The 20547-nt window shown below is 44.6% G+C and overlaps 1 protein-coding gene across 2 annotated transcripts in view; it reads left to right on the top strand.

Annotated features, from left to right (window-relative positions):
- The window catches only part of LOC109889322 (guanine nucleotide-binding protein G(o) subunit alpha), a 157746-nt gene that overhangs the window by 111747 nt on the left and 25452 nt on the right, over nt 1-20547 (top strand). For both annotated transcript variants that reach the window (XM_031822732.1, XM_020480678.2), the window contains exon 4: nt 14466-14626. In XM_031822732.1, coding sequence (XP_031678592.1) covers nt 14466-14626 — 161 coding nt within the window. The remainder of the gene's footprint in view (nt 1-14465; nt 14627-20547) is intronic.

The raw sequence follows: 20547 nt of genomic DNA, 5'->3' as shown, positions 1-20547 counted from the left end.
AGTAGTAATAGTAATAGTAGAATATTAGTGGTAGTGGTAGTAGGATATTAGCAGTAGTAGTTAGTAGTAGTCGTATGTATAGTCATAGTTGTTGTAGGCTATTAGCAGTAGTAGTTAGTTGTAGTAGTAGTTGTAGGATATTATCAGTGTTAGTAGTAGGCTATTAGCACCACTAGTAATTAGTAGTAGTCGTAATAGTAGTAAAAGTTGTAGGCCCGTAGTAGTAGTAGTAGTAGTAAAAGTAGTAGACTATTAGTAGCGGTAGTAGTTGTTGTAGTAGTAGTAGCAGCAGTAGTAGTAGTAGTAGGATATTAGCACTAGAAGTTAGTAGTAGTAGTAGTCATAGTCATAGTTGTAGTAGGCTATTAGCAGGAGTAGTTAGTTGTAGTCATAGTAGTAGTAGTAGGAGTTGTAGGATATTAGCAGTAGTAGTAGTAGTAGTAGTAGGGTATTAGCACCTCGAGTAGTTCGTGGTAGTAAAAGTGGTAGGCTAGTAGTAGTAGTAGTAAAAGTAGTAGGCTATTAGTAGCACTATTAGTCGTGGTAGTAGTAATGGTAGTAGTAGTAGTAGTAGTAGTAGTAATAGTAGTAGTAGTAGCCTATTATTAGTAGTAGTAATAATAGTTGTAGTAGGCTATTAGCAGTAGTCAAAGTAATAGTAGTACTAGTAGTAGGCTATTAGTAGGCTATTAGTAGTAGTAGTAGTAGTAGCAGTTGTCGTAGTAGTAATCGTCTATTAGCAGTAGTAGTAATATTAATACTAGTAATAGTAGTAATAGTAGCTGGTGAACCCAAGTGCAGACTCAGACAAGGAGACAGGGATAAGTTTACCAAGGTATTTATTGCAAGTGGGGGGAGCCAGGGGGAGCTCAGGCAGGTAACAGAGAACCAGGAACTGAGGCTGCGGCCGGGGCGAGGGGAGTACGGGTAGGGGAAGCAGGTCCAGAGCGGAATCCAAGGAAGCAGTAAAGCGGGGTTCCAGGGCTAGGAAGCAGGACTGACGAGACGAGGGACTGGAGACAGGGACCAGAGTCAGAGTGGACGGAACTGCAGTGGAGAGAAAAGCAGGGTCAGGCTAGGGAAAACAGGCACCACAGGATAACAAGATCTATGCAGGAACAAACGACTTGAAATGCAGACTGACTGAACAGAGGCTACGATCTGGCAGCGTGGAAGTGGCAGGGCTGAGTATTTGTAGAGGTCTTGATTATGGAACAAGTTGCAGCTGGTGGGGATCTGCTCTGACTCCAGCACATCTGTCTCCACTCACACAATCAGATACACCCACACAGAGAGGGAGAGAGCACTGGGGGAGTGGGGGCAGATTAGGGAGACACAGGATGAGAAGTAGAGGGTGTGGCAGGGGCAGATGTAACAGTAGCAGTAGGCTATTAGCAGTAGTAGCTAAAAGTAGTAGATGGATGATGTCCAGTGGAGACGTCCTATCCTGTCCTGTTTCCCCTGGTCCCAACAGTATGTTCCAGTTCAACTGGTGATTGACTGCCAGAGTGTGGCTAATGCTACTTCCAGAAAAGGCAGCTGTAGCCTAGGCTAGGTGTGGGAGATGGGTGGTTGTGGCAATAACCACTTATACTGTATTTAATTGTCTGCCTGAGAGCTTCGCAAAGACAGCAGGAATACACTGCTTGCACACACACACACACACACGCACACACACACGCACACACACACACACACACACACATACACACACACACACACACACACACACACAGGTATGCATACAAACTTTGATTTGATTTGAGATATGCATGTGTGTTTTAGTGTGTTTGTGTGTGGGTTACAGACAGAGCACTTGGGACAATGGTGGTTTGAGTGACTACTTTTCTCAGTGTTTTATAGACGCATTAGCATTCTTACTGTAAGGGTACTGTGTGTACTTTTTCACCTAACAAACTGAGAAAATAAGAATCTAATTCTTATCTTACAGCTATCAAACTAATGCATTCAGAGCTGAGATGTATATTTAGCTGATGAGCAGCAATTGTCTCTGCTGTCTGTGTGTGTATGTGTGTGTGTGCCAGTTTAAGTGTGCTGTGTGTCCAGTCCTCTCTTCCACTACTACTGGCTACTGATGGTTTGTTAGTCTTGGGTGTGATTATGTTCCTCTCGCCACACAGAGGGAGCACCAGCTTGTTTTTCCTGGTTTGTCGGTAACACTGTGGACATCTTGTTTTCTGGCCTCTCTTCCCTTCCCGCTCTCTCAGGGTGGATTTTCATTCATTTTTCCATAAGCTGTGCTGTACTGCTAGGAAACAGGCGGTTGCCACAGAGACACAGCTCATCGGACACTTGAAGAGGAACAGGAACAGTACATCTATGTGATCTCAGCCTTTCATTGGCCGGGATGGCTCTGAATAGCGCTCGGACTTTCTTTCTTTTTACATTTTCTCTGCTTTTTTTCCTTTTTCCTTCTCCCTATATAACACCATCTCTCTCAGAGGCTTAAGTGGGGGGATACTGTTGGTGCTATTTGGAGTGGTTTAAGGGGTGGAATTGGTTTATCCTCTGTGATCGGTACCTCAATACTTACATACTGTACATAGAGAGAATATGGGAACACATCCCTTCTCCATTGTTGCACTCGTCTCTCACCCCCTACTTCACTAATGGACCACCACTACTACTACAACCTGAGTATGAAATGAAAAGTTATAGGTCAGGATGATGACAAAGCAGTAACGTTAAGACAGGAGAAGATATGGATCCTGTTGCACTCTGTCTAATTACCCCTCCCTATGTGGTGTCCCGGGGGTCCTGCCAGGCGGGCGCCACTGTGGGCCAACTCCACCCCCACCTGTGGGCACGTCATTTCCACCTGGCTGGGTACACAGGCCTGTCTAATTACTGGCCAGCCTGCCATAGCAATGAGCCAACGCCCATGTTGTTTGTTATTCGCAGGCTTAATTTGATTTCCCCCTTCAAATTTCTCTGGGACACCTGAGAGTGGTGGGGTTTTAAGGGTTGGGGATAGTTCCGTATGGGGGTGCAACAGAAAGGATGTGGTGTTTTTCCTGTATATCCTGCATACTGTGGCCCTGCGCCTAGACAGAGAGTGAGGAGTGAGATAGCTGAGATCCTCTGGTAATGTTCATGGTGCATCCAGCAGACCTACTGAAGCCATGTAGCTACCTGCCTACTAGTAGGTGTAATACTAACCACATAGCCTATTGCCTGTGCAGAATGGCGAGAAAGATTGACACCTAAAAGGGCGGAGTCTCCCTGAGGTGTGTTTCAGAGGGGTGAAGCAGAGCAGAGAGAAGTGGGGAGGAGCGGGCCGGGCTGATGTTTTTGGAGACAGCAGTGGAGTGGAGAGACTCAGACAAGCAGAGCAGAGTGGAGCGCTCTTTAACTCTAAAAGTCCAGAGTTCCACAAGTTTCTCTGTGGCATCTCATCGGTCAGGGAGCTAGCAGCAGAGCAGGCAGCAGAGCAGGCAGCAGAGCAGGCAGCATGGCAGTGTGACCCAGATCCAGATCTAGTTTCCAGCCACTCAGTAATGTACTGTAGGTCTCTGACAATGAGGATAATGTCCCTGATTCTATTATTACAGAGAGAAAGAGACATAGATCCGACAGTAGAGGTTCAAACTCTAGGTACATAAGTGAAACAAGACATGACATGCATGGTGGAATGAACGTTTGGTTAACGTTAGTATGGAAACAGAAAACAAAACAGCACATCACCTGGCCTTGTGACGTTTCATTGAGGATGTTTCTAGTTTTGTTCTGGTCTGTTTGAATATGAACTTAATGTTTCTTTTGATATGTTTCACTAAAACAGTCTGCAGTCATATTGGCTTCTGGATTGCTCTGATTGTGAACATCTGGCATATGGAAGACTAATTTGGCTCATGTGTTTCTATCCACCATTTAGCTTCTGTGTCTCATTTTACTAACCCTACATCATATTGTGCCTGAATTAGCTAGAGACACTCTTTGATATATATACCTGTTATCGTAGGCATGCACAGGAATTTCTCACAACGCAGACAGGTATCATCACCACATGTCCTTTTGGACATGGTGTGCGGAGTGTGTGTATTCCCTGTGCTGGGTGACGTAGCAGCGGGAGGCAGGAGAAGGAGCCACCCCTGGCTGGTTAATGGTGAGGCAATGTGGGGGTCGGGGCTGGCAGTGGCTCTGGAGCTCTGGAGCTCAGCTCTGTGTATGTGAGATGAGTGGCATCCATGGTAGGCATGGCCAATGGGCTCCACTTAGTGTGGCAACAGAGGCTGAGCCACAACGCGTAGTACCCTACCACACGGCAGGGCCTTTAAGGCCTGGCTGGCAGCCATTAGGCCACAACTGGACCATTCAGCAAGAAAGCAGAATACCAGTTAAATATTCTATCAGATCAATAATTTAGAGAGAGAGGGAGAGAAAGACAAGAGAGACAGAGAGAGAGACCCAAGATTGCATTCCCCAGGAAGGGCCTGGTAACCATGGCAACTGTAGCTGACTGTCACATGATGCGGAGGAGTGAAGAGGAAGGCAGGGAGGGTGGAACCTGTGAGCCAGTGACAGAGAAAGAGAGACACGATAATGAAGTGAAGAGGAGGGCTGGCAGCAGCGAGGGGGGGTAGTAAATATCTGAGTTTCAATTCAGTGTCCGTTTAGAAAAGGCTCTATGCCTATCTGTGAATCAGAAGTGCCCCGTGGAGTGTGATGACATAACAATCTGGTCTATCCAAAGATGATGAAAGAGGTGAGAGGTAAATGGAAAAAAACACACATGGAAAGGGAGGGGTGAAGAAAGAAAGCAGAAGGGACATGTGAAGAAGGACATGAGGGATAGAGATGAAGAGAGAGAGAGCGATAGAGGGAGAAAGGTGAAGAAATGGAGAATGAAGGAGGCCACTTGGTATTGTTTCAGAATTCCAGTCATGTCTCAGTGGACACAGCCTACTGTGATGTCATTATCACCATACATACATACATGACCAAAAGTATGTGGACACCTGCTCATCGAACATCTCATTCCAAAGTCATGGGCATTAATATGGAGTTGGTCCCCCCATTGCTGCGATAACACCACTCTTCTAGGAAGGTTTTCCACTAGATGTTGCAACTTTGCTGCGGGGACTTGCTTCCATTCAGCCACAAGAGCATTAGTGAGGTCGGGCACTGATGTTGGGCGATTAGGCCTGGCTCGCAGTCGGCGTTCCAATTCATCCCAAAGGTGTTCGATGGGGTTGAAGTCATGGCTCTGTGCAGGTCAGTCAAGTTCTTCCACACCGATCTCGACAAACCATTTCTGTATGGACCTCTCTTTGTGCACAGGCGCATTGTCATGCTGAAACAGGAACGGGCCTTCTCCAAACTGTTGCCACAAAGTTGGAAGCAGAGAATCTTCTAGAATGTCATTGTATGCTGTTAAGGTTTCCCTTCACTGGAACGAAGGGGCGTAGCCCAAACCATGGATAACAGCCCCAGGCCATTATTCTTCCTCTACCAAACTTTACATTTGGCACTATGTATTCTTGCAGGTAGCGTTCTTCAGGCTACCGCCAAACCCAGATTCGTATGTCAGAGTGCCAGATGGTGAAGCTTAATTCATTTCTCCAGAGAACGAGTTTCCACTGCTCCAGAGTCCAATGGCGGCGAGCTTTACACCACTCCAGCCGACGCTTGTCACACAGATTGCATGGCTGTGTGTTCGATTTTATACACCTGTCAGCAACGGGTGTGGCTGAAATAGCGGAATCCACTGTTTTGAAGGGGTGTCCACATACTTTTGAATATATAGTGTTCATACAGAGACAAGGACAAACCTCCTCTTCAACATGGATGGTACAGTATTGTGTGCTTTGAGCATAACTGTAGATACTGTATAGGTCATTCCACCTATAAAAAACACAAGAAAGAGGATTTCTACACCCACCATCTCAGATTGTTTTGAAATTGTTTCTGTTTTTGGAAACATAAGATTAGCACTCCTGCAATATTATTCAAACCAGAAAAATAACAAATATTTTGAAAATCAGAACCGGAAACAAAAGTGATCTATACTGTTCCAGAACAGAACAGTTATTTAAAATCATGGGAACCGTTCTTTTATGCTCCGGGCATTTTTTTCCAGCCCCCAAAAAGCGAGAAGGTCTATTTAAAGCCCTCACTCTGTCACTCAGGAACTTATTCCAGTGTCTGCCTGCCAGCTGGAAATATTTACCAGTGTGTGTGCATGTGTAGGCTACCTGCTCCTCCCGCTCTGAAGCATAGGTTACTGTCGCCTACTGACATTACAAACACCATTCAGAAATTAGGGAGAGAGATTTTTCATTAGAGAAGAATGGATTAACTAGTTAAGGATACTATGGTTATCACTTTCACATTGGATTTATTAACTACAAAAAGGTAAGACGTGTTTATATTTCAATTCTGGTGCCACTCTGCACACACAAGCTTGTTAGCTAGCTAGCTAGCTCTGGTCCAATGTTAACTCAACTCTCCGAAGCTCAGACATTCAAAGTTCCTTCATAGAAGCCGCTCCTCCTTAGGTATAATTGTGTGGCTTTAATTCAGATAATGCTTGTCATAACAAGATGCCCAGCGCTTCAAGAAAAGCCTCCTCCACCACTTTCTCTCACTCTCTCCCCACCCACACAATTTCAGTCGCATCTTGCACCCTACACTTCTGTTTGTCCAATGCTTGTAAACAACTATAGCTTGTCCGCTCCATAGAACGCTGCTCTATCTGCACTGATTGGTGGAGTCATTTAATGTCAAGCAAAATTGACCTTTTGGGGGGGGATCGAACCGGTTCAGAACTTTATTTGGCTGGTCGGAACAGTTGAACGGAACAAAAACATTGATGGTTCTGTTCCGAAAGAAACGATTGGAAAATCATTTCGGATCCCATGTTTCATGTGCTGAAATAAAAGATCCCAGAAATTTTCCATATGCACAAAAAGCGTATTTCTCTACATTTCTTTGTGCAAATCTGTTTACATCCCTGTTAGTGAGCATTTATATTTTCCAATATAATCCATCCACCTGACAGGTGTGGCATATCAAGAAACTGATTAAACAGCATGATCATTACACAAGTGCACCTTGTGCTGGGGACAATAGAAGACCACTCTAAAATGTGCAATTTTGTCACACAACATAATGCCACATCTTGCAATTGTGCAATCGTGCAATTGACATGCTGATTGTATGTATGGCATTATGTGTGGGTGTGTGGTTGGCTGATGTCAACATTGTGAACAGAGTTCCCCATGGTGGCCATGCCCCTACTGTGACCAACATATGCTTATCTGTATATGGGTTCATCAGTCCGTGGGGGACTTTTGACCATTTCTTTGGATTCCTCGCCTTACTCATTGTTAGAAAAAACCTTTGGTCCAAATCTAAAGTTAGGGAATATATTTATTGAATATTATATGAATCCTATCAATTAAAATTGCCAATTTGTATTTCAAATGTGGCAGGAATGCTAATCTTATCGGTTTCTAACTACAGAAACGATTTCAGAACAATCTGAGATGGTGGGTGTCATGGCTTGCTGAAATGACATGGAATGACCCGTATTCTAATGTACTGTGTTCTTTTCTATTGAATATGCTGGCTATAGGATTTCCACGCAGAGCTATTAATCAGAGTGGCCTTTCTCTGGCTTCATGCTGGTTTACCTTCAGCTACGTTCTTCTCTGCTGGATTATGCTCTACAGTTATGTGTGGCCAGGTGATTATCATAGATGTTGATACCGAATGCAGTTTTGTTTTCATATGGAGCTTCCTGAAGAATGCCCATTTTGGGGCCCATTTTGTGCCCCAGGACAGCTAATGCTATTGAGCATTGATCTTTGACCTTTTCCTCCAAGGCTAATTCAACTGTGTGTGCTGCTCACAGAAAGACATCCATTCATTGGCCTCACACTCCAGCTGTGGGGCCAAATTCACAAGCACAGAGAGGGGAATAAAGGGAAAAGACAGAGAAAGAGAAAGGAGAGGTTTATGTAAATAACAGTAGTATCAGAGCTTGGTCTCAGGAAATTGAATCAGGCCACTGGTCTCTCCTGGGAGAGGCAGAGGAAGCAGCCATTTGACCTGCCAAGCGTATGTGTCTGTCTGTCTGTTTCCTGCATGTTCTAGGTTTAGAGGCTCCCAGCCTGTCTATGGCCCATAGCTGACCCCTCTATCTCTCTGGCTCTGATTAGCCCACTGTCTAATTGTAATTGTAATGTGTCATGACGGTTTGTCCACAGACCAATCATCTGTTTGTATAGTTACTGTACAGTACAGGACACAACATGTGGTAAAGAGAGAGACGTAAACTGAAGTGATAAATATTTTCCTTATCTGTTACAGGCCAATAATGGAGGCTCCAGGGGTTTTAACAGCCTCTGCTGTGGTTCTGCTGTAATCAGAGTAGCATCTCTCCTCTGAGGAGCTCCTTGTGTAGGGCCATGAGGCCCAGTGATCCGTGTCCAAGCACAAATACACACACACAGTCATCACAGCATCACATCCATAATTACTGTACATCCTCTCAGGATCATCAATGGAATGGAGTGCTGTTCAGCTCACACACCACACATACTGTTACAGTGGAACAGGAAGTTATGTAACCCAGGGGTAAAGTACTAGCCTACTAGCCTGATCACAGATCTCTTTGTGCTGTATAGCCAAGTCATACAGTATGGTCCTTGTTATGCCAAACATAACAGATCTGGGACCAGGCTAGTATAGTACTGCATGTAGCCTAATAAACATATCCTAAACTATGTTTAACCTGCACCCCTTTATCCCCATCCCTATTCTAATCCTCTGTTTTTAGCTGTGGTCAAAAGGTTTATTTTTGAAGATAACAAGGTAGCAGTAGCTTAGAATGGGAGTACAGTAGGACACGAGGCATCGTAATGACACAGTCTGAGAAGGGATTATCATCATACCAATAAACAGGCACTTTGCGGCCTTGTTTTAATCCTAATCTGTGCTGGTGCTGGCGTGTAGTGGTGCTGGGTGAGAAGGGTAAGCAGGGAGGCACCTGTTTGATGTGGGCCCACACAAGACCAGGAGGCAGGCAGGGTGCAGGTAGCAGCCAGGCTCAGGAAGGGACCAGGGACCATATATACAGTATCTCAGCAGTAAGTAGATCGTCTCTGATGGCCCTGCCCTAGTTAGGAAGGAAAGGTTGCCTCTGTCGCTGCCTCAACACCAGTGGAGGCTGCTGAGGGGAGGACAGCTCATAATAATGGCTAGAATGGAGTCAATGGAATGGCATCAACCACATGGAAATCACGTGTTTGTGTTTGATACCACTCCATTCCAGCTTTATTATGAGCCGTTCTCCTCTCAGCAGCCTCCACTGCTTAACACTAAATCAATGCAGGCTATCTTGACTAGACTGGGCCCATGGAGTTTATAATGCGCCACAGTTCACAGTCCAGAATTTTACATTTCTGGACTTTCCATGCTGCAAAGGTGGGATGAGGTTTATGCTTGAAGGTGCTATCAGCCTTTCCCTGTATTGGGCTATTCACATTTCTTCTCTTCACTTTGGAAAACATCCATTTAGGATTGGGGTAAGGAATGTGGATAAATGCCCACTCAGGCTGATATCAGTCAGGGGTCAGTGCAGTTGGTTCCTCTCAGGCCATGCGTGGGTTTGTTTTTGTTTTGACTGTTGAGACTGTCTATAGTGGAAGAGGTGCTGTTAAGGTTTTCTTCATCCTCTGAAGAGGAGGTGTAGCAGGGATCGGACCAAAATGAAGCGTGGTTATCTTTATACATCTTTAATGAAGATGATAAAACGAACAATATACAAAAACCGTGAAAACCCAAACCAGCCCTATCTGGTGCAAACAAACACAGAGACAGGAACAATCCCCCACGAAACACTCAAAGAATATGGCTGCCTAAATATGGTTCCCAATCAGAGACAACGATAAACACCTGCCTCTGATTGAGAACCACTCTAGGCAACCATATACTTACCTAGACAACTCTACTATACCACAATCCCATAACCTACAAAAACCCCAAGACAAAACACACCACATAAATAACCCATGTCACACCCTGGCCTGACCAAAATAATAAAGAAAACACAAAATACTAAGACGCGGGCGTGACAGGTGCGACCTACAGAGTTCACAGGGCCTGTACTTAAAGGTTAGGCTTACTAGGAAGGAGGAGAGAGAGTCTCCCCTGTCCAATCTCAAACATTTTACCCAACTCTGTCATCAATCACCATGTTGATCTGTCGAAAGCCTGGGGGCTTTCAACATTGCAGTCAACTTTAAAGGTGAGTCAAATCACCTTGCATCATAAATAACTCATCAATATTATTTGTTGATCAGTCAGTCACAATTTACCCATGATACATCACAGTTTTGATGCTCTCAGACACTGAATGTATATTGGCAAGCTTTATTTGAGCAGCCATCTTGGAATAGGTAATATGGTAATACAGGTGGTATAATCATTTAAGCTACAACAGCAGCTTCTTGGTTTCCTAGTCTCAGTTCATCTCACAGTGAGAGGTATTTTAGTGTCAGACTTTAATTGGTGATAGCAGTTCCTGTCCTGTGCTGGGCTCCAGATGTCTCCAGTGCTCTCATGCCGATGTGAACAATGCAGTCTCTCTCTCCCACCAGGGATAACACTGTATAGCATAGAGAATCTACGGAGATCACAGATTCCAACCTGATTCTCAGTTCTCTCTCTGCTATCAACACTATCTTCCATTTCTCACACTTGTTTTTGTGCTGATTTAGGTTGAAGTGTTCCTCCCTCTCCCTGCTCAGTTGGCTGGCCTAGCCTCTCTCCCCCAGGTTAGGACTGCTGAGGGAGTCTGACCCTAAAATGCTGGGCTTTGTCAAAGCTAAGCTGCCTGGCTCTCCTGCTTAAAGGAACAAAACACTCTTTTCAGTGCCTTGGCTGCAGACACTGCATGGCTTTGTGTTTGAGTGTAACTTTGGATCGCTACATAAAGAGGACTGAAGGACATTGGTGAAATGACGTAAGGAGGGGAAGTGTTAAGCAAGTGAGGAGATTAGAGGAAGTGAAAAAGAGAGAAAGAGCCATTTCTCCCACCATCTTTTTTTTCTGTAACATCCTCTTGCCTCATCCTCTCTACCATTATAGAGGAGATTGCAGCTAGAAGGTGGGTGTGTGTGTGTGTGCACACAACATGTGTATCCAGTGTGTAGATCATTATCAATGACTGGGTATTGATCAGCTTCAGAGCAGGAGCAGGTGGTGAAACAGAAGCTGAGGAGGGTTTTCTTTTTTTCTTAGTGATGCCCCATGACCTTTGCTCTGTTGGTAACTACGCTCCTGATTGGTGCTGTGAGTTGCAGACAGGCTGGAGAGCATGTCACAGGACAGACTAGAGCCTGTTAGTCAAGTACTATGGTTGGTGTCAACTAGAGGTCGACCGATTCTGATTTTTCAACGCCGATACCGATTATTGGAGGACCCAAAAAGCCGATAACGATTAAAAAAATGTATTTGTAATAATGACAATTACAACAATACTGAATGAACACTTATTTTAACTTCATATGATACATCAATAAAATCAATTTAGCCTCAAATAAATAATGAAACATGTTCAATTTGGTTTAAATAATGCAAAAACTAAGTGTTGGAGAAGAAAGTAATATGTGCCAATATGCAATATGTGCCATGCATGTGCCATGTAAAAATGTGTGCCATGTAAAATATGTTTGTTTGTTATGAAAACTTGAAACCGGCCCTAATTAATCGGCCATTCCGATTAATCGGTCGACCTCTAGTGTCAACTGCACATGGTCACTCAGAGAGGGCATACAGGTCAATGACTCCCTATACTCCCATGTTATCACACCCCAATACTCACTACAGAGAAACCACTGGGTTCTGATCTCAAGCCTTTGAGGAAAAAGTGTCTGCCCTCCTCCAGCCTTCTCTCACTCTATCCTCAGAGAGGAACAGAGATTACAGCTGCACTCTATTGTCGTGGTGACCCTCTCACTGTATATATTGTTTATGCTGTTTAGCAGACACTTTTTAAGTATGGGTGGTCCCAGGAATCGACCTCACTATCCTGGTATAGCAAACGCCATGCGCTACCAACTAAGCTACAGAGGACCACTGTCTCAGTGTCTCTATTTTTTATTTTTATTTCATGTGTCCTTTATATCTGTGTCGTGTGTGTGTGTGTGTGTGTCAGGTTTTAGTGTGGAATAGGGGTCCGAGCCCACAGGAAGCGGGTGGGATTAGCAGCTGCAGAGGAGAGAGGCAGAGTAGTGGGGCACACACACACACACACACACACAGGATGCCCAGCCTGTAACTGAGTTACTGTTTGCAGGCCTCTCTGGCCAGACAGTGGAGAGTTGGCAGTAAGGGCTAACACACTCTCAGCTCTCCCAGAACCCGTGTGTAGTTCGGGGCATCGTGACTAGTGTTTGGTCACTACTTCCAGGATGCTCCTCTACTGTGACCCTTGCATTTGTTGACACTAGTGGAATGAAAACAGTTATTTCATTTCAGTGCCTAGATTGGATGTACAGTTGAAGTCAGAAGTTTGCATACACTTAGGTTGGAGTCATTAAAACTCGTATTTCAACTACTCCACTTGACAAACTATAGTTTTAGCAAGTTGGTTAGGACATCTACTTTGTGCATGACACAAGTGATTCCAACAATTGTTTACAGACAGATTATTTCACTTATAATGCACTGTATCACAATTCCAGTGGGTCAGAAGTTTACGTATGCTAAGTTGACTGTGCCTTTAAACAGCTTGGAAAATTCCAGAAAATTATGTCATGGCTTTAGAAGCTCCTGATAGGCTAATTGACATTATTTGAGTCAATTGGAGGTGTACCTGTGGATGTATTTCAAGGCCTACCTTCAAACTCAGTGCCTCTTTGCTTGACATCATGGGAAAATCAAAATAAATCAGCCAAGACCTCCACAAGTCTGGTTCATCCTTGGGAGCAATTTCCAAACGCCTGAAGGTGCCACCTTCATCTGTACAAACAATATTACGCAAGTATAAACACCATGGGACCACACAGCCGTCATACCGCTCAGGATGGAGACACGTTCTGTCTCCTGGAGATGAACGTACTTTGGTGCGAAAAGTGCAAATCAATCCCAGAACAACAGCAAAGGACCTTGTGAAGGTGCTGGAGGAAACAGGTACAAGAGTATCTATGTCCACAGTAAAACAGTCCTATATTGACATGACCTGAAAGGCTGCTCAGCAAGGAAGAAGCCACTGCTCTAAAACCGACATAAAAAAGCCAGACTACGGTTTGCAATTGCACATGGGGACAAAGATTGTACTTTTCTGAGAAATATCCTCTGGTCTGATGAAACAAACATAGAACTGTTTGGCCATAATGACAATCGTTATGTTTGGAAGAAAAAGGGGGAGGCTTGCAAGCCGAACACCACCATCCCAACCATGAAGCACAGGGGTGGCAGCATCATGTTGTGGGGGTGCTTTGCTACAGGAGGGACTGGTGCACTTCACAAAATAGATGGCGTCATGAGGGAGGTAATTTATGTGGATATATTGAAGCAACAACTTCTCTAGGTTTCTTCCTAGCCACCGTTCAGCCACCGTGCTTCTACACCTGCATTGCTTGCTGTTTGGGGTTTTAGGCTGGGTATCTGTACAGCACTTTGAGATATCAGCTGATGTACGAAGGGCTATATAAATAAATTTGATTTGATTTGAACATCTCAAAACATCAGGAAGTTAAAGCTTGGTTGCAAATGGGTCTTCCAAATGTACAATGACCCCAAGCATACTTCCAAAGGTGTGTCAAATGGCTTAAGGACAACAAAGTCAACGTATTGGAGTGGCCATCACAAAGCCCTGACCTCAATCCTATAGAAAATGTGTGGGTAGAACTGAAAAAGCTTGTGTGAGCAAGGACACCAACAAACCTGACTCAGTTACACCAGCTCTGTCAGGAATGGGCCAAAATTCACCCAACTTATTGTGGGAAGCTTGTGAAAGGCTACCCGAAACGTATGACCCAAGTTAAAAAATGTAAAGGCATACTACGAAATAATAATTGAGTGTATGTAAACTTCTGATCCACTGGGAATGTGATGAAGGAAATAAAAGCTGAAATAAATCATTCTCTCTACTATTATTCGGACATTTCACATTCTTAAAATAAAGTGGTGATGCTAACTGACCTAAGACGGTGAATTGTTACTAGGATTAAATGTCAGGAATTGTGAAAAAACTGAGTTTAAATGTATTTGGCTAAAGTATATGTAAACTTCTGACTTCAACTGCATCTATTTTCTATTTACACTGTAATTTTAGGAGTATTTTTTATCTCTGCATAGGAAATACCTCTCTGGTTTTATTCTGTGGTATGAATCCTTAATGTGAGTGCTTTGCCTTTTCCTCTCTACAGGCTTGTGTGTATAGGTTGTACTGTAGGGGCTGTGATGTACCTGTTGTTCCTCTCCCTCCTCAGGCTGATGCTAAGCTGGTGTGTGACGTGGTGAGTCGTATGGAGGACACCGAGCCATACTCTCCTGAGCTCCTGGGGGCTATGATCCACCTGTGGTCCGACTCCGGCATCCAGGAGTGCTTCAGCCGCGCCCGAGAATACCAGCTCAATGACTCCGCCCAATAGTGAGTACTGCTCTACCTCTACCGCCCCTTACAGGAGGCACCTACAGGAGGCACCTACAGGAGGGCCGGGTGCTGCAGGATGAATACAACTCTCATTACTCTGTTCAAACGATGCTCCTGTTTGTGGATCACACATACATAAACATCATCCACTCACTCCATTCATTTATGTCCATGTGACTGTAGTCATATTCAACAAATATGAATTGGTATCAAACACTTATTTTGTATTTATATGTGCACATACACACAATCATGTAGGTTTTGGAGGGAGATCTTGAGAGCTTGAGTTAACATCACTTGGGATTTTCTTAAACAGTGTGTGTTTGTGTGTCAGTCAGAGATATTATCCGTCTCATGACACTTCAGTGAACTCTCAAAATGAGAGAGAGAGGGAGAGAAAGAGAGAGAGAGGGAGAGAAAGAAAGAGGGCGAGAGAAAGACCTAGAGAGAATTTACCATCAGCTATCAGCTATTATGTAGTTTATTTAGGAGCCTGTGGTGCTCGCTCTCATGACACTTTAGTGAGCTCTCAAAATGTCAGAGAGAGAACAACCACCAGGTGTGTCCATCGTCTCATCCACCCTATCCTGGGACGGCAGGTAGCCTGGTGGGTAGGAGCATTGGGTTGGGCCAGTAACCGAAAGGTTGCTGGATTGAATCCCCAAGCTGACAAGGTAAAAATCTGTTGTTCTGCCCCTGAGCAAGGCAGTGCTGTCTGTGAGTCACTGTACCCCGGGCGCCGACGACGTGGATGTTGATTAAGGCAGCCCCCCACACCTCTCTGATTCAGAGGGTTAAATGCGGAAGACACATTTCAGTTGAATGTTTTCAGTTGTACAACTGACTAGGTATCCCCCTTTCCCATCCCAGCTAACCCAATCTGAATCATCAATGAATGAATGCTGCATTGATTAAGTGCAAATCATCAGACATTTAAAGGCAGCTGTCTTTGTGAGTGTGGTGGTTCAGTAAGTCATCATGAGGACTAGTATGGAGAGCTCCAGCGATACACCATGACACCGGAGCAGGAGAGCGAGACAATGATTGTGGCGAGTGGGTCAGCTTCTCAAAGGAGGTGGGTAGCTTAAGCCCATAGTATCGCATTCCATTTTCTTTCAATCAACAATATGTTTATGAAACACATTTATTTCACATTTACATGGAACTCAAGACACACCATGTAGACTTTGATATGCCAATGTCTGGCATGATTATGTTATCGTACAGATTAGATTGGGTTGTTTTATCCCAGTCTGCTTTATGAAAACGTTGTATAACTCATTGAGTTGTATATGTCTGAAGGTAGCCCACATGACAGTCGTCTCTTCTCTGTCTCTCTCTCTGAATGGCTCTGGATATGTCCTCAGTGATGTATGGACACGTGGATGCCCTTCATTTGTGACCCATTTATTCACAATGTGCATATTCATTAGAATGCTATTTACATGGTAGTGTGTGTCTTCTCCCCCAAGGGACCAAAATAACCCATTTGAAGATTCCCAGTTAATAATACAGTGTTCATCTTATCAACTAAAACCATCAGCCGATACTGAAAGAATACCCATGAACAAGCATATCATAGCTCCCAACAAAAACATGCATGGCAGCCATTTTGTGCTACAGAGCTCACCACCCATCAGCTTCACTGAAGCAGTGCTGCGTTTTACCACATCAACTTTCAACTTTACCAGAGGTACCCATCAGATAAGTTGTAACCATGTGTGGCACACCCCCACCTCCAGCCCTACCATGCCACTGTGGTGTACCACAGGACACTTAATTATCTCTGTTCTCTCTGTTCTTCTCTTAAAGTCCTCTACTTTCTGATCTTCCTCGTTTCTACCCGCTGTCTGTGAGTCACGTCAAATTGATGTCAAAAGTTGCATTTTTGGGCATTTTAGCTAACCATAACCCTTTTCCTAACCATAACCGAATTATCCTAACCTGCAACATTAATTACCTGCTATGTAAGGGAAGCAGCCGACAGCAGGCTTGTTGCTGAGAAGTGTTGCCAGGCAGAGCACTCAAACTGGATTATGAAGAGGAGGGGTAGGAGAGGAGGGAGGAGAGTGAGGGAAGAGGGGGGATGGTGTGTGGGAGGGGGAGGATGTTACTGGCAGGGAGCCAAAGTAGTGAGGGACAGATATGAGTCCCCCATACCAAAGAGAGAGCCCCCTTCCCTCTGCACTCCACCTCTACACCACTTGAACAGACCCCAGATGACCCAGCCTAATCCTAACAGCACAGAACCTCATTTCTACAGAACACCACTGGGTTGCAGAGCCACAGAGCAACTACATTTTTGTGACATACTACATAAAATACCAGACCTCAAATCCCCAAGACTTCCCTTGGGATTTTATTCATCATATTAGTTACTGGTGGAAAATATGGATGTTGGTTTCATGAACTCCAGTAGATATTTCAAGGGAGGTTTGGCTGGAAGACACTGGAGAGATAGTATTTCATTGAAGAGCACACTGATATCCAGTTGGATAGAAAATGTCAATTGTGTCATGGCAGAGGAATAAACACACTTTCTGCTGCTTACTCCTCATTGGATTGTGCGCTTTCTGTTCCAAAGTAAACAGAGATTCACACTTAATTTCATAGAGCACTTGCTGTAGCTGGTACTGAGACTATGACACTGTATGAGACTAGACTGCAACAGACCATTCCCAGTCCTTTATGGAAATCCCCCTCTTACAGCCGGCTGAAATTTGCATTGGCAGCTCCTATTTGAGGTTAAACAATACATCCCAATGGGGGAGAAAGGTACGGCAAATACAGATAAGAGGAATGGTCAACTGGGAGAGGAAAACAGAAAAGGAGAGAACATATCAGTGATGGACAGAAAGGAGAGATACAGAGAGGTTGGAGAGGAAAGTGTGCTACCTTGGAATAATGAAACCGTAAATTCAAGGAGGCACAGGAGGCTGTAACCTATATTCTCATCATGTTTATTGGATTTGGGGATACAAGTTGAACTTCCAGAGGGGAAATGAGCTTTTTGTTTGTGCTGGTTCATATATTGTGTAAATTATATTGCTGTGTGAATATGATGTGGATGTAGGGCTGGGCGGTATACTGTATTTTACGAAATACCGGTATTGATGCACGGAACGGTTTGGGTTTTTACTTTAACTTCTATACCGGTATTGATGCACGGAACGGTTTGGGTTTTTACTTTAACTTCTATACCGGTATTGATGCACGTAACGGTTTGGGTTTTTACTTTACCTTCTATACCGGTATTGATGCACGGAACGGTTTGGGTTTTTACTTTACCTTCTATACCGGTATTTGAATGTTTAGTTTGTTAAATGTGATACGCCGTGTGTAACGTCCATTTTATAGTTTACTTTGCTACTTGGGTCATCTCTCTCCGCTCTCAATTCCATTTAAGGGGCTTTATTGACATGGGAAACATACACTACAGTTCAAAAGTTTGGGGTCACTTAGAAGTCCTTCTTTTTGAAAGAAAAGCCTTTTTTTTGGTACATTAAAATAAAATAAAATAAAATAGATCAGAAATACAGTGTAGGCATTGTTAATGTTGTAAATTACTATTGTAGCTGGATTTTTTAATGGAATATCTACATAGGCGTACAGAGGCCCATTATCAGCAACCATCACTCCTGTGTTCCAATGGCACGTTGTGTAAAAGGCTAATTTTAAAAGGCTAATTGATCATTAGAAACCCTTTTGCAATTATGTTAGCACAGCTGAGAACTGTTGTCCTGATTAAAGAGGCAATACAACTGGCCTTCTTTAGACTAGTTTTGTATCTGGAGCATCAGTCCTGTGGCGAACTGCAATAGCATCGAATAGTCCCCGCGATTATGCAACTGTTCAGGGAAGTCAGGAACCAATACACGCAGTCAACTTTTTCAAGCAGAAATTTGCATCCTGTAGCTCTAACTCCCAAAAGTTCTGGGACACTGTAAAGTCCATGGAGAACAAGAGCACCTCCTCCCAGCTGCCCACTGCACTGAGGCTAGGTAACACGGTCACCACCGATAAATCCATGGAGAACAAGAGCACCTCCTCCCAGCTGCCCACTGCACTGAGGCTAGGTAACACGGTCACCACCGATAAATCCATGGAGAACAAGAGCTCCTCCCAGCTGCCCACTGCACTGAGGCTAGGTAACACGGTCACCACCGATAAATCCGTGATAATCGAAAACTTCAACAAGCATTTCTCAACGGCTGGCCATGCCTTCCTCCTGGCTACTCCAACCTCGGCCAACAGCCCCCCCCCCCCTCCGCAGCTACTCGCCCACGCCTCCCCAGCTTCTCCTTTACCCAAATCCAGATAGCAGATGTTCTGAAAGAGCTGCAAAACCTGGACCCATACAAATCAGCTGGGCCTGACAATCTGGACCCTCTATTTCTGAAACTGTCCGCCGCCATTGTCCCAACCCCTATTACCAGCCTGGGTGACACTCTAGACCCAAACTGTTACAGACCTATATCCATCCTGCCCTGCCTATCTAAGGTCTTCGAAAGCCAAGTCAACAAACAGATCACTGACCATCTCGAATCCCACCATACCTTCTCCGCTGTGCAATCCGGTTTCCGAGCCGGTCACGGGTGCACCTCAGCCACGCTCAAGGTACTAAACGATATCATAACCACCATCGATAAAAGACAGTACTGTGCAGCTGTCTTCATCGACCTGGCCAAGGCTTTCGACTCTGTCAATCACCTTATTCTTATCGGCAGACTCAGTAGTCTCGGTTTTTCTAATGACTGCCTTGCCTGGTTCACCAACTACTTTGCAGACAGAGTTCAGTGTGTCAAATCGGAGGGCATGTTGTCCGGTCCTCTGGCAGTCTCTATGGGGGTACCACAGGGTTCAATTCTCGGGCCGACTCTTTTCTCTGTATATATCAATGATGTTGCTCTTGCTGTGGGCGATTCCCTGATCCACCTCTATGCAGACGACACCATCCTCTATACTTCTGGCCCTTCCTTGGACACTGTGCTATCTAACCTCCAAACGAGCTTCAATGCCATACAACACTCCTTCCGTGGCCTTCAACTGCTCTTAAACGCTAGTAAAAACCAAATGCATGCTTTTCAACCGTTCGCTGCCTGCACCCGCACGCCCGACTAGCATCACCACCCTGGATGGTTCCGACCTAGAATATGTGGACATCTATAAGTACCTAGTTGTCTGGCTAGACTGCAAACTCTCCTTCCAGACTCATATCAAACATCTCCAATCCAAAATCAAATCTAGAGTCGGCTTTCTATTTCGCAACAAAGCCTCCTTCACTCACGCCGCCAAACTTACCCTAGTAAAACTGACTATCCCACCGATCCTCAACTTCGGCAATGTCATCTACAAAATATCTTCCAATACTCTACTCAGCAAACTGGATGCAGTTTATCACAGTGCCATCCGTTTTGTTACTAAAGCACCTTATACCACCCACCACTGCGACCTGTATGCTCTAGTCGGCTGGCCCTCGCTACATGTTCGTCGCCAGACCCACTGGCTCCAGGTCATCTACAAGTCTATGCTAGGTAAAGCTCCGCCTTATCTCAGTTCACTGGTCACGATGGCAACACCCACCCGTAGCACGCGCTCCAGCAGGTGTATCTCACTGATCATCCCTAAAGCCAAAACCGCCTTTCCTTCCAGTTCTCTGCTGCCTGCGACTGGAACTAATTGCAAAAATCTCTGAAGTTGGAGACTTTTATCTCCCTCAACAACTTTAAACATCTGCTATCTGAGCAGCTAACCGATCGCTGCAGCTGTACATAGTCTATCGGTAAATAGCCCACCCAATTTACCTACCTCATCCCCATACTGTTTATATTTATTTACTTTTCTGCTCTTTTGCACACCAGTATTTCTACCTGCACATGTTCATCTGATCATTTATCACTCCAGCGTTAATCTGCTAA

The sequence above is a fragment of the Oncorhynchus kisutch genome, linkage group LG4, assembly GCF_002021735.2.
Source record: "Oncorhynchus kisutch isolate 150728-3 linkage group LG4, Okis_V2, whole genome shotgun sequence".
Lineage (NCBI taxonomy): Eukaryota > Metazoa > Chordata > Actinopteri > Salmoniformes > Salmonidae > Oncorhynchus > Oncorhynchus kisutch.
Note: the sequence above shows the minus strand (reverse complement) of the source record. Positions and strands in the feature narration are given on the sequence as shown.